Raw genomic sequence first — 14388 nt, 5'->3', positions numbered from 1 at the left:
ATAACGGAGGAAAAAACTGCATGTTAATAGCAGAGGCATCTCCAGTATAACTGGTAGAAGTTGTCAGAATCCCAGGAAAAGCCTTTCAGGTCCCACCATCACAAACGTAAACAGAGTTTCAATCACAACCAGGTTTAAAACTCCACAGTTTGGTTTGTTTTCATCAATTCAATGAGAGAAGCAGCAGAAACTCTGGAATCGAGGTCAAAGGTCACACTAACACAGTTTCCTGTTCCCTCAGTGCAACCAGTCCATGCTGATGCCAGTCAGCCAATCAGGCGACCGGGATCCCATCTGGATTCATGTTTTCTGCTCAGACTGACGGTTTCTCCACATGGACCGCCTGAAACGCCGAGACAGAACCACAGAACCACAGATCGGACTGATCTCAAATCATCACGGTCCGATTATCATCATAGATTCAGCTGTTTATTTCCACCAGCTGGGCTCAACCAGTCGTCCTCCAGAAGCTGTTTGGCTCCCGTTTGCTGGTGAGAAGGAGATCAGCTGATCGGGGCTGTAGCGTTCACAAGCGCCGTTTATTTTTAACAGTGTTAATAAACTACAGCTGCGATTCTGGGAATAATTTATGAGGTTTAAATTTAGGTTAAATGATTAAATGGATTAATGATGAAGAAATGATTATTGAAATAATCAACTAATTCAGGAATCTACAAAAAACCCATATTTTTCTGTAAATCGGTTGTACCTGAAAAAACAGTCAACAGATCAGTCCTGCATTAAAATGGTGTTAAAGGAAGCAGAACAAGTCGAGCTTTTCACATGCACTTCTAAAGGAACGGTGTTCTGGCATCAATACAAGTTTTATTTTCCTATTTAAAGAACTAAAATAATCATTAGCTCCAGCTCTAGTTTAAAGGTCGTCATGAATGATGATCCTTCACAAAAACAGAATAAAAACAGACAGTAAATGAAGAAGCCGTTTTTAATGACCAACTTGACTCTCGGTGTTGGAAAAGCGAACAGAGTCTTTTACAGAAACACGTTCGTACAGCGATACCCGGATCACGTGAAGCTGGAATCAAACCTACAACTTTCTGACTGCTGTTCACTTTGCTTTACAGCCGAGTCAGACAGAAACACGCAGAACTGCACAGAAGTCAGACGACGACTGCAGCTTCCTCCATCATCCTCTTCTCACACCTTAATGTAAAGGAACGTATGAGAACTGTGAGCTACAGAGAGTGGGCAGCGATCCGAGTGCACCCATCTGCCAGGAGAGCGGAGGAGGAAGAGGAGGAGGAAGAGGAGGAGGAAGAGGAGGAGGAGGAAGCAGGGATCAGGTGTCTTAATCTGGATTGACAGTTACGTCATTCTCTCATCGTTTATCCGCCGCGTGTCACAGTCTGCTGCACAGATGCTGAGCAGGTTTCTGAATGAACCTGTGCATGCATACATCCACATGTAGCATCTGAGGCATCCCATAACCAGGCAGCCATGGCAACCGTTGCTGTAGCTACAGTGGAGTCTTTGCGGTGGCACGTTTCCCAGAGGAAGCCATGGGGGGTGAATACTGTAGGTACAGTAGACGAAGAAACAACCCACCACCAAAAATAGCTACTACAGGAAAAACCTTCTCCTTTTATGGATTTTATATTTTATATCCTAAAAATGAACAAGCAAGAGTGAGAAAGTTCATTTGTATCATTTTGTGTTGTTAAAACAAATATTAATTCTGCTGTTAATGAAGGATTTGTGACATTTTGGAGCATTTTTACTTCGTTCATGAGGAACGGTTATGGATCCCTCGAGGTAATTATCTTTCATAGTAAAATCTGACCTGAAAACCTGATTATTTTTAAAAAAAATCTGAACCAGCAGGAAATCCTGACTGAACAGTTAAACAGAAAGCAGAAGAGCATCAGCTCTAAAGCGTACACAGCGGCTCAGTGTGTGTTTGTCTGAGTGGTGAGGATTTATTTCAAAATGGTTTTCTTGTCATTTTGGTTTGTGTTCATAATATTGACAAAAATATTATATCAGAAGTGATTCTTTATCTCTTGGTGCATCAAACATAGATCAGTTGGGGCGTCCTGTGGTGGCGCAGCGGGTTAGCACGCCCCACGTTTGGAGGCCTTAGTCCTCAACACGGACGTCGCGGGTTCGACTCCCGGTCCCAACGACCTTTACCGCATGTCTTCCCTCCTTCCTGTCTGCCTACTGTACAAAAAATACGAGCCACTAGCGCCGCAAAAACTCTTCGGAGGAAAAAATGAAAAAAAAACAAACAAACATAGATCAGTTGCCCTGGCTGTTAAACATCATGTTGCCTCTGTTACTCGATCGCCACTTTGCACCGTTAACTTTATTACTTACAACTCTTAGCTTTCAAACCAAATGTTTAGTTACGCATCAGAAGTTAATACTTTGGCTTTTTTAGTCTGTAATGAGATGAAAAAATGGGGTTAATATTTCACCACATTATTTATTCATTTATCTATGTCACAGTTTCAAACTAAATATTTAATAAGAACGCTAAATATTTAGTTTACAAAGTAACCATTTAGCTCCACGCTTTTGTTAGCAAGTTAAATGTGTAACTGGCAAACTTCATATTTAACTAGCTAAATATTTTGTTCACAAAAAAATATTGTTTGCAAACTAAATAATTAGCTCTCAACTGAATGCTCAATTTAGAGCTAATTATTAAACTGGATAGTTAAATATTATAGGTACCATAACCTGCTCCAGACTCCACCTAGTGGTCTGGAGGACTTCCTTTGTGTGGAGGGAGTTTGCAGCGTTCACTGATAGGAACACTTCTGCTAATGCGCTAATAGCACAGCGATTGTTTTATTTAGCACATTAGCTTTTTTGGTGACTTTGCTACCTATGAAAATGGTTGAACTTAGCAGCTTAGAATTCGCTTTTGCTAAGGTCTGTGTTGGAATAGGAGCTTAACGTTAGCAGAACTAATGACGATCAGTGCTTTAGAGTTAGCATAGCTAACTTTTTAGTCAGTTTTATGTTTGCTGTTTTTCTTCTATTTCCTGTGGTTGAATTTTTTGTTGCTTTTAGCTCGGGATAAAAACAACTATTTGGCGTTAGGAGTTTGCATGACTGATGTGTTTCCAACACATTTCACAGTTTGCTGAAAGTTTGCGCCAGTCGGCCGCGTTATGGGGTGACTGGAATCTGAATGGGATTTTTATGCACCAGAGATTCACAGACTGAAGCAGGTAAGTTTATTAATATAATAATAATAACTTTATTGTTCCCCAGTGGGGAAATTCAGGTGTAATGGCAGCAAGTGACAGTCAAAACATGTAGGTTTACAAAAAATAACAAACAAATATTAAAAGATAATTAATATACTGCAGTAAGTCTCTTGTGTGTATTTATAGAATGAGAAATAATGTCCTCAAGTTCAGATGGTGACTCACTTCATCACAGCAGAAGAACATTAAACGGCTCTGACCTTCATAAGGACCAAGAACAAGGAGGCATTCAGCAGCCGACAGGAGAGCTGCTGAATTTTCCCAGTTTTTTATTCCAGATGGGTTTCAGGAATTTCCAACCATTCAGAAGCAAAAACGGCTTCAACAAAGACAAACAGAACCACAGGAGAGCATCGCCTCATGAAGTCCAGAGGTCGGATCCTGAAACTCGTGTTAGCCACACAGTCTGTGAAATCTTTAACACGTTACCTGGAAACCAGCAGAAGCAGAAAAGGTTCAAATACAAACAAGCAGACCGGAGACCGCCCCAAAAGCAGTAAGTGCACTGCAGCGCAGGGCATTATGGGTAAATGGAACCCAAACAACGTGCTAGCCTAGCGCTAGCAGGAGAAATGTGTCTTGGTTTTTAGCCAAAGACAGGAGGGAAATTACCCAACTACATTTTTTTTTCCATTTCATGAAGAAGAAAGTTGCACTCTGAAGGTCTTTGTGCTTCTCAGTGCAGCGCCCCTACAGGCGAGGAGGGGAACAGGTTGATTTGACTCAGAGCAGAGAGAAAAAGAGCCACAGCAGCTGGAGGTGAACAAATGTTGAAGTTCTGATCCCTAATTGAACCGAGTCTAGTGGATTATCAGATGGAAAACATCCTGAATTATTACCTGGACATGATAACTGCTGTCTTAAGTTTTGTCTGAAGACCAGTAACTGTAGAATACTACAGATGTTTGTGCCAATGGAGACATGGAAACATCTTTATATCAGAGCTGCACAATATGAGAAAATATTGCTTATTTTCTTCTTCCCTATCGTTCTCTTCTGTGACCTTTAACCTCTGACCTGACCTAACTGTAGGACTGCAGCTCTATAGAAACACCCTAGATCCCAAAGACTCCAGCTGAAGGAACCAGAGATTCCCAGAATAATCCTAGAGAGTCTGTTGCTGCCAGGCGGCGTTCTGGACTCACCTGGGCTGCCGCTGTGCGGTCTGAGCCCGCCGGCTCTCCTCGCCCAGCCGACTGAGGGAGGGGGAGCGGCTCCTGGCCCCCCGCCCCATAGTGCGGACCACCACGTTGCCATTGGGGCTGCCGCTGGGCATCTGCTGGACCAGCTGGGGGGACAGGCTGCGGTGCAAAGCTGAGGAGCCAGGCTGCGCGTGGCCCTGCTGGGGGGCCCGGTGTTGGTGGCTCTGGTGCTGCTGCAGATGGGGGGCCCAGTTTCCAGGGGAACCGTGCTGCTGCTGCTGGTACTGGCTCACAGAAAGGTTGTTGTCGCTGTTGGAGCGCAGGAGGACCCGGGGCGCCGACAGCGAGGACGGGGACTGGCCGTTTCCGCTGCCAGAGGACGGACCCCGCCGGCGCTTGGAGTAGGCTGGGGCCTCACGGAAAGGCACTGGAAGGAAAACACACTGTTAGTCTCTACAGGAAAAACTAAACTGACATCTGTGAATCAGCTGCTCAGCCTGGGAGGAGAGCAGGTCTCTCTAAACCACCTGAAGTTCATCGTTCACAGAGGAAAACATCTCAGACAGCTGCCAGCAATGTTTCCACAGACGTTCATTATCATCATATTTCACTTCCACTCTAGCAGACAGAATTAGAAGGTTTATTGACTCGACTGGAGGCTGATTGGTGGGAACATCGACCGGGTCACAAGTGATTGTTCGACCTGAGCTGCAGGTGGTTCTGCTGCAGGAGTTCAGACTGGAAAGAAACCAGATTCTTCTGATTCACAGGAAAACAATCACAGAATCACAGCGACTGAGTGAAACAGATTCACAGACTAAGAAAGTCTGTTTTTTTATCTTAAATGTAAATTGTTTATATACTTTTGTAGTTTTGACTTAATTGCTGCTCTGTGTTTATTGTTCCTCCATAAAATAGTTTTTACTCCGAGTCTATACTCCAGATGTTGAGCGAAGTGAGAATGAAGAAATGAGTTCTGGATCTGGACTTCATGCCGTTCTGTAAAAACACATTTAATTCTGTCATGATACATTTTTCTTGATAACAAACTTTTAACACATTTTGGTTGATTGATTTGATTTGAATAAATGGTGTGACTAACTGATTATTAGTTATTGATTTTGCTCTGCTCTTCGTCTCAGCATCATCACAGCGATTATCAGGATCAGATCAGTTTTAACCCTTCGCCTGCCTGGACAGAACCAGAACCAGAACCAGAACTGGTACCAGAGCCAGGCTCATCTCTGAAGCTTCTGCTCTCGGTCATCTGAAGGGGAATCGATGAGTAATCATCATCATCATCATCATCATCATCATCATCATCAGACTAACATGTGAGGCTCCCTCCCTCCGTCTGCTGCAGACGTGCGGACGAGGTGCGAACGGCTAATGAGTTCTCACATTTCAGAGCCGCTTCCTCAGGCTGCGGCTCCATGCTGCTCGCCAAAAAACGCATCAACATGCATTTCGAAACTCAGATCAGGTTGTTGAAAGAATCGTCAGTTTGTCTTTACTGCAGCGTGAAAGTCGTAAGGTTTCTGCTTCTCTGAAGTGAGCAACAAGCTGAACGTTTGAGATGCTCCCATCGTCCCAGAAACAGCAGAAAAATCTCCTGCGTTTTTCCACGGACACCTGATCGGCTTTTGATTCACCGTGTGTAAGAATCCTGCAAAATTCATAAGTCTGAAGATTCGTCCCTTCAGATTAAAGTCCAGCAGTCTGGAGACCGGCTGTCCAACCTGAGGACAAATTCCAGGAAGACGACAAAGTCTCAAAAAGACACTGAGGAAATATTAAATATGTCGTAGTTTTTTAGAGAAATTCCTTGGCTGAATTTTCATGACCCACATTTGAACCCAAACATAAAACCAAGAACATAATGACGGAGTCTGGAGGGTACGAGATGCTAAAGCTAAATGATACATTTTATCTGGAAATAAAAAACACAGGAACAGTACAAAGAAAATAAAATTATTCAGATTATATGGTTGATTAAACTCAGAGTCCTGAAAGTAATAATCTCTATAAGTCAAGAGGACAACAAAGTAAAGCTATTTTCCAACTTTTTATACAAATAAATAAAAACCCAGGCTGCTAAGATTCATCAGATTTCAGATCAGGGAATTCAGTTTAGAGAAGAAATATGAAAAGGATTTGTGTTCCTCTTTCTAGTAAAATTGATTCTAATCAGCAAAATATAGACGTACATTACACATAATCATAACCCTGAACGGTGACGCGCCGCTGCAGCATCAATAAAACCTCCAGCTCAGTTGATAAAACGTAGTTTTGTGGTGGGACAGAACTGAAAAATGAGCCGTTAACGTCGTTCAGAGACATTTAACTGAACGCTGTGATGTGGTTTCACCTGGAGGCCTGATCAGAGCAGCAGGAGAAAACCTTCATCTCACGGCTCTGCAGACCTGAACCAGTTTTTAAAGTTTCTACTGAATCATGTAAACATGAACCATCAGCCAGGTTTCAGTTTGTCCTGCAGGAAACAAAATACAGGTAGTGACACAGAGCTATTCTTCATTTTAAAGTGGTTCACTGCAGGGCTCACACACACACACACACACACACACACACACACACACACACACACACACACACACACACACACACGCACACACACGCACACACACACACACACACACGCACACACGCACACACACACACACACACACACACACCGTGTGACAAAGCTTTATAGACCCTCTATAACTGGAGGCTTTCTGAATCAAACAGTTGCAGGAAGAAAATCCTGCAGAGCAGAAATCAGCCTGGCTGAGTCCGACAGCAAAGACTCAGTTTGATCTGAAACCTTCAGAAAATGTTGGACGGTTTTCATACGGAATTAAGCAGAAACCAGGTTGTTATTTCCAGATATCCTGACAGTCACCGCCTGCTCAGCCAGTCAGCAGGAAAATCTCCAACAACCCAGGACCTCAGAGCCTCCAGAACTGCTGGAATTACTTTTTAGTTAGAGCTAAATTTTAGTACGAAGCTAAATATTTAATTAGCAATTTAACTTCAGACTAAACATTCAGCTGGCTAACTAAATAAATCTGAAATATTTAGCTCCAAGCTAAACATTTAGTGTGAAGTTAAATATTTAACTTTGAACATTTAGTTTGAAGTTAAGTATTTAGTTTCAAACTAAACAATTAGTTAGCAAGCTAAATGTTTAGTTTCAAATTGTGGCAATAAATAACCTTCATTTTTGTTTGTGTGACTTTTCAAACCCCAAACACTTTGGATCAACTCTAATATCCTCACAGGATATTTTTTAGTTTTAAAATCGGAACTAAATCTATTTAAAGTTATAATTGTTCAAATTATTAATTAATTATTACATTTCAACATTTGATTCTGGTCTGATTTGGTTGGATTTAAGAGATTAAATGATAACTCACAGTCTGACTTTAGTGTTATACAGATAATTACTAAACACGATTTAAAAAACTTTAACGACACATAAAACATAATTAACGATCAGGCTTATTATAAAGAAACTGTGAAAAAGTGTAATTGTTGAACCGTAGTTTACAGCTGTCGATATGGGAGGTTCATATTTTTGATAATCAGTCCAACCTTTTGTGCCGTTAATGTTGGAGACAAAGAGGCTGCGGCGTGACGGCGGCTGACAGGCGGTGGTTAACTCTGACAGCAGACGGCTCTGTTCGCCTCCCGTCACCTCACTGTCAACTTCAGCTGGGATTAAAGGAAATGTCAGGAAGGCTTTTGGATTCGTTTATTCTACATTAACAAGTTTTAGCTGCACAAACAGGATTTATTATTTATGAGTCATTTGTAAAACCAAACTCTGGAGAAAGTCCCACCATGGAGAACAGAAACAAGATTTCATAAAAACAAAAACTTACATTTCAAAGATGGCAGCGTGATCCAGTTAGATAGAAATATTGGTCATCCAGCTACTTTCACTGCAATGTGGCAAAAAGCCGACTGTTTAAAAGAACATTTAATTTAAAAGTAAATGATAAACGTTAATCTATTAACTAAAATAAAATACCCCATCGATTCAACTCTCCTCTGTTTAAAACCAAAGTTTTAATCCTCCTCCTTACAGCGTCTCATCCTCCTCATCCGTCTGTACAAATTCATTTATACACTCATCTTTAAGACTCTTCATCCCACTCATCCTCTACACGACCACCTGGTCTCTAACCATTTGATTAATCCTCTTCATCCATCCATCCATTTCTAACACAGGAGGCGCTGCTGCTCCAGCTAACGTTGCTGGCGAGAGGCGGGGTCACCTGGACAGGTCGCAGTCTGTCGCAGGGCAACACAGAGACAGACAGGACAAACAACCCCCCCCCCCCCCCCACACACACACACACCTAGGACCAATTAACCTGACAGTCATGTGTTTGGGCTGTGGGAGGAAGAACCCACCATGCACTGGGAGAACATGCAGACTGCATGCAGAAAGACCCCGGGCTGGGAATCGAACCCAGAACCTTCTTGCTGCAAGGCAGTCCTACCAACAGCGCCACTGCACAGCCCTCTTCATCCATCCTTATGATCCAATTGATCCCACTCATCTCCCTCATCCTCATTTATAAACCACTATTATTGATTCTTTACTATCAGTCTTCATCCCACTCATCCCCCCATGCCTCATAACATCCCCTCTTCATCTTTCTTCTCTTATTTATCTTTATTCCTTTTTAACCCATTCATCATCTTCATCATTTTACAACCACTTTCCATCCCACCTTAAATGTCCTTTTCCCAGTCATTGTCCTATTCTGACTCATTGCTGTTGTTCTACTCTAAGCCCTTCATCACACTCATCCTCCACACCCTTTCATCAATCTTCTCCCTTCATGCATTAACACATTCATCTCTCTTTAAAAATATTAATGTTTTAAAGTAGCATGTGGGGTTTGGGTGAGGCCAGCTCAGTCGGTCTGATAACGATGAACACATGAAGCTCAACTTTCTGATTCATCCTTCATTTAGAGCAGCGAACCAACATGGCTGCACTGGAGACGCTTAATGACGAGGAAATTTACTGACAACCACACCAGGTTAAAGAGATTAATAACGATTATTTTAATTTAAAGATGGTTTTTAAAGATCCTTTAACTCTGTCCTCATGAGTTTCTACTGAGGAATGACGACTCGGTGATTTAATTTAATAAATGCAGTGATTTGCATTCATGAGATGACTCATGGGTAACTTGGTTATCTGTTAGTAGCATGTCAGCGCTGACGCAACGTGTTGATGATTCAGAAGTTCCTGGAATCTCAACTAACCAGGAGAAACGCTCACAGTTCTCAGTTTCCTCAACAACACGATTTAACATCAAACCAAGAAAAAGCCAAAGAGTTAAACTTTATTTAGAGTAAAATCTGAAATTCTTCATGTTTTTAAGGATTAAAAAACCTGGAGAACAACTTCTGCAACTCTGCAGGAAAATGGAGCAAAAATGGAGTTTAAATTGTCAGTGACACATTTCCTGTTGCAGAAAGGGAATATTTACAAGGGAGGCTTTTCTGGATCAGTTTCTCATAAGGTTGTTTCCTGGATGGATCATATTCAGCTGCACATCTAGACCAATTTATTCCCCCTAACATAGAATATTATAACATCATCAAATATCTAGAATAATCAGCTCTGCTGCTGCTTTCATTAAGGAGAGAAAACGCGACCCTGCCAGCTTTGTTTCACACACAGCCAGATGGACGGGCTGCTCTGGTCCTGCTCCGGTTCTGTTCGGGTCCTGCTCCGGTTCTGTTCGGGTCTATGTCGGTGTTCTCACTGAGCCGGAGTCCCATTTTCCATCTCTGACCTATAAACTGCTCCCCTGCCGCCGCCGCCTCGGAAATCCGCGCCGACCTTCCCACATCCCGACAGAGACGCTCTAAATCAACTCGGCTGGTGTTTTAAATGGACCACAGTCCGGTTCGGTTCGGCTGGGTTGGGCGGCTGAAGTTGAGCCAACTCTGCGCGTCCAGCTGCTCCGGAAAGTGCGTGAAGAGACGCGGGGCTCCGCTTACCTTCCTTCTTTAAGGCATTAATGATGGACTTCATGGTCGCTTCGCTGCCGGTCCGACTGGACTCTCAGGAGGCGGAAGTTTCCGCTTCAGCACCGCGGACAGCAGCGACGGCTCCTCCGCGGCGCCCCGCACATCATCCCGCACCTGCTGCTGCCACCAGCTGCCTGCTTTAAAACCAGCGCGCGCTCTTCCGCTCGCACCAGCGCGTGCACGTAGCCCCGCCCATTTCCTCCCTCCCTGCTTTCTCACCCATGAAGAGGGGAGAAAGTCCGGATGAAATATCTGGACCAAAGCTGCAGGATTTGACTTTATAATCAAACATTTGATCAATTTAAGCTTCATTTTCTATTTGCAGATCATAAACAACTGGCCACTTACAGCAAACAGATTTTAAATAACACGCAGGGGCGGAGCAAGAAGGTGGCCCGGAGGACTGAAAGGAATTTTTAAAGGGGCAGTATCATTTACATCATGTCATAATGTTATTTCCTCATTTAAAACATACCTGGACTGTTGCTTTCATTCTTTCATGCATGTTTGAGAAATCATTTCATCTTTTAAGCTAATCTCAGCTCCTTCAGACTAGCCAGCAGCAATTAGCAAGCTTCTGGTGGAACTGCTGAGCTCATCATAGGAGCTGCTGAAGGCGGAGCTTCAGGATGTTTTAAAGAGACAGACGCCCAATTTAAAGGTGTTACATTATATTTGATACATATAGCATTTTTACTTCTTGGTGCTGCAAACAGCCGACTGGAGGAGGAGCCACAGTCACATGATCAAGCATGTGTGGCAACCAACACTATTAATGCACATTTTACACATATTAAAAAACAGAGGAATAAAACAATGGATTCAGTGAAAAGACGAGCTCTTAACTTCATCACCTCCTCTGCTTGCAGCTGAACTAAGAAAGACTCAGAAGCCATGAGAGGAGGTGAAAACAGCGTCTACGAGTCGAAAGAGGAGTGAGAAGACGGCCAAGACTTTAACTGCACATGAAGAAAGATTTAAAAAGAAGAGAACATCCAGATTATGATTTTACCCAGAAAACAGGAGCAAAAATAACCAAATGATTCAACAAAACCCTGAATTGAAGCAATTCAGGGTTACTGTCAGAAAGTCTGACAGTAACACAAAATAAAAATCTCAATATGGTTTTTAGGTGGAATTTGATGAGAAAAGCTTTGATGTGAACATAAACAACCTAAATTTATCTCATGAATAAAAAGGCTACAGTCACTGTGTGACCTCAGCAGGAAAACCAGTTTCTGGTGCAACGCTCAGGTCGTTCAGGTTTGTTTGGATGAAACTGGAACGACGTCAGATCCAGGCTGAGAAGGAATTAGGAAAACCGCTGGGACTCAGTGGCTGTTCACGAATATGAACACAAACTCTGATTTCAAGCTGTAAAGTTTCTCTTCCTGCAGATTTGATCATTTTAGATGCGATTCTGACTTCAGTGGATGTTCTGGGCATCTGGAAACTGTTCCTAAGGACGAACTAGACTGGTGCAGATCCACGTTTCCTCCCGGATATCTGGGCTGATTTATTTGACTTTGACTTGAAGAACTTCACTGAAACAAGCAGCTGGTTTTACTGGAAACCAGAGTTGAAGAAACGGATTTCCTTCAGCCAGATGTTGGAAGGAGGGATGAAGGGACAGGAAACTGAGCCGCTTCTTTGGAGGAAGGAGTCCTTGTTGTTGCTTAGCAACTCATAGAGGGGCGGTCCTTCACATCCAGAGTGGTACAGTCACTCCAGTGTGTGGCCTACATGATGAAACAATGTCCTCCATCACCGTGGTTCTGCTGCTGGGAGAACCCAACTGGGCCGGTTCCGTCCTACACTTCTGTTTTCACCAAGTTAAAAGCTTGTTTATTTACCCATCATGCACTGGGCATCCAAAATGCTTCAGACAGGAAATACAGGAAGAAAATAAAGCAGAAAAGAAACAGATGTAACCAAATTAAATCTGACTTCAAACTGAACTCAGTAGGCGAAGAGTTCGTTAGTCAGACTGCTGGATCAGAAGAAACATGTTTCCAGCTCTGATTGAAAAAATCCAACAGTTTCTGCACGTCTCAGGTTTTCAGGGAGTTTGTTCCAGAGCCGAGGAGAGAAACCTGAGAACAGAGTTTCTGTTGCAAACAAACAGCTGAGAGATTCATTTAAAACTGATTCTGTCAAAGTTCTCAGCTTTGAGTAAATATTCATTCTTCCATTGAGTTCAAGAACTTTTTCATGACCTAAACTGCTTAAAAAGGACAAAAACTTTTTTTAAAATGGTCCAACAGAGAAAGCAGCTAAAGTGAAAAAAGGTTTAAGATTTTTAAAGAAGCCTGGAAAGTTCTGATCCGGATCCCAACTGGCCGCATCCGGACTTCCAGGAATGTAAATCTAACAGCAGCAGAGACAGAATGACTGCAGTCACTCTTTGCCTCTGATTCTGTTTCTGCAAGAAGAAAACGCAGCGTGAAGTCTGACAGGAAGTGGCTCCGCGCCGACAGGAAGTGACCCGGACCGTTAATTTGTCTCGTCAGCGGCGCGGAGGAAACGGGACGCAGTCCAGATACACTGACTGGAAACATTATGAGTTCAGATTTACATTGAACATATTTAACTGTTTGAAGTGTTCATGACCTTTGAACTTTTCCACATTTTGACTCGTTACAGAGTTTAAAAAGATCTTTCACTGCAGCTATAAGTAGGTTTAAACATTGACTAGGTCTAAACATTGACTAGGTCTAAACATTGACTAGGTCTAAACATTGACTAGGCCGTTGTTCCTCATGCGTTGCATCCGTCTGTTGTGTTTATGTTGGACCTGATAATCAGGTGATTTCTGAGTTCAATCTGTTTTCTAGAAACCAATTTCAGAAAAAAGTGATCAGAAAATGAAATAAGAAGATTATTTCCTTCATCTGTAAAAGAAATAATGCAGTTTTTTCCACCTTATGAGAAAAATGAAGCAACCCTGTCTGTTTAGTCCAATAAATAAGAAAGCAACACTGGTTTGTGTAGCTGTCTTTGATAAAAACCTTCATCAAATGAACTGAATGTAATGTTAAATTAAAAAAAAGTGTAGAAATGATTAAATCCCACCTGGAATTTTCTCTGGAAGCGTTTCTGAAGGATTTAAGTTTCTAACAGGACAGAAACAGGCCGAGGCGTCACAAAGGGTTTTAAAAGTGATTGAACTGGAAATGTTCTAGTTGTTCCAGTTCAGAGCTGCTGGTTCTGCAGAACCTAAAGATATTAAGGAGTTTTGGCTTCTAGAAAATGAGAAAAAGCATAAAAATCATCAGGCTGTTGGACCAAACTGCATGGTGTCAGAGTCTAAACTGTCTTAATCTGCTGTTTGCCACAATCTTCTGATTGTCTGAATACGACACACATGAGCAGCACAGATTAGACATTCTGTCCTTTTCCAATTTAACAACTAAATCATCTCAGGATTCGTTGTTAAATGGATCCAACCTGGAACCTTCTGACTGAACCAAAATATGAAACCAAAGCAAATCTTTAAATGTCATTTCAGCTGAACGTTGTTAGCAGAGCGCAGGGATTTTATTTCTGTTTAACTTTTACAGGAAAGAAATCTTTATATTCCTGGAATCTGGATAAACAAACCCTGATGCAGGAACATGGATCCAGATCAGGATCCAGATCAGGATCCGGATCTGGATCATGGAACATGTAGAAACATATTCCTGCATCAGGAACATGGATCATGGATCAGGATCAGGATCAGGACCTGAATCTGGATCCAAATCTACATCTGGATCAGGATCAGAATCAGAAACATGGATCAGGATCTGGATCAGGATTTGGATCTGGATCCGAATCCGGATCAGGATCAGGATCAGAAACATGGATCAGGATCTGGATCTGGATCTGGATCAGGATCAGAATCAGAAACATGGATCAGGATCAGGATCAGGATCTGGATCTGGGTCTGGATCAGGAACATGGAGCTC

General features: G+C 42.5%; 1 protein-coding gene across 8 annotated transcripts in view; it reads right to left on the bottom strand.

The window, feature by feature from the left end:
- Positions 1-14388, bottom strand: part of shank2 (SH3 and multiple ankyrin repeat domains 2) — a 165044-nt gene that overhangs the window by 62926 nt on the left and 87730 nt on the right. For all 8 annotated transcript variants that reach the window (XM_023332072.1, XM_023332074.1, XM_023332075.1 and 5 more), the window contains one exon: positions 4385-4808. In XM_023332072.1, coding sequence (XP_023187840.1) covers positions 4385-4808 — 424 coding nt within the window. The remainder of the gene's footprint in view (positions 1-4384; positions 4809-14388) is intronic.

This window comes from Xiphophorus maculatus, chromosome 4, assembly GCF_002775205.1.
Source record: "Xiphophorus maculatus strain JP 163 A chromosome 4, X_maculatus-5.0-male, whole genome shotgun sequence".
NCBI classification, from domain to species: domain Eukaryota; kingdom Metazoa; phylum Chordata; class Actinopteri; order Cyprinodontiformes; family Poeciliidae; genus Xiphophorus; species Xiphophorus maculatus.
This window is presented reverse-complemented; position numbering and strand designations above follow the sequence as displayed.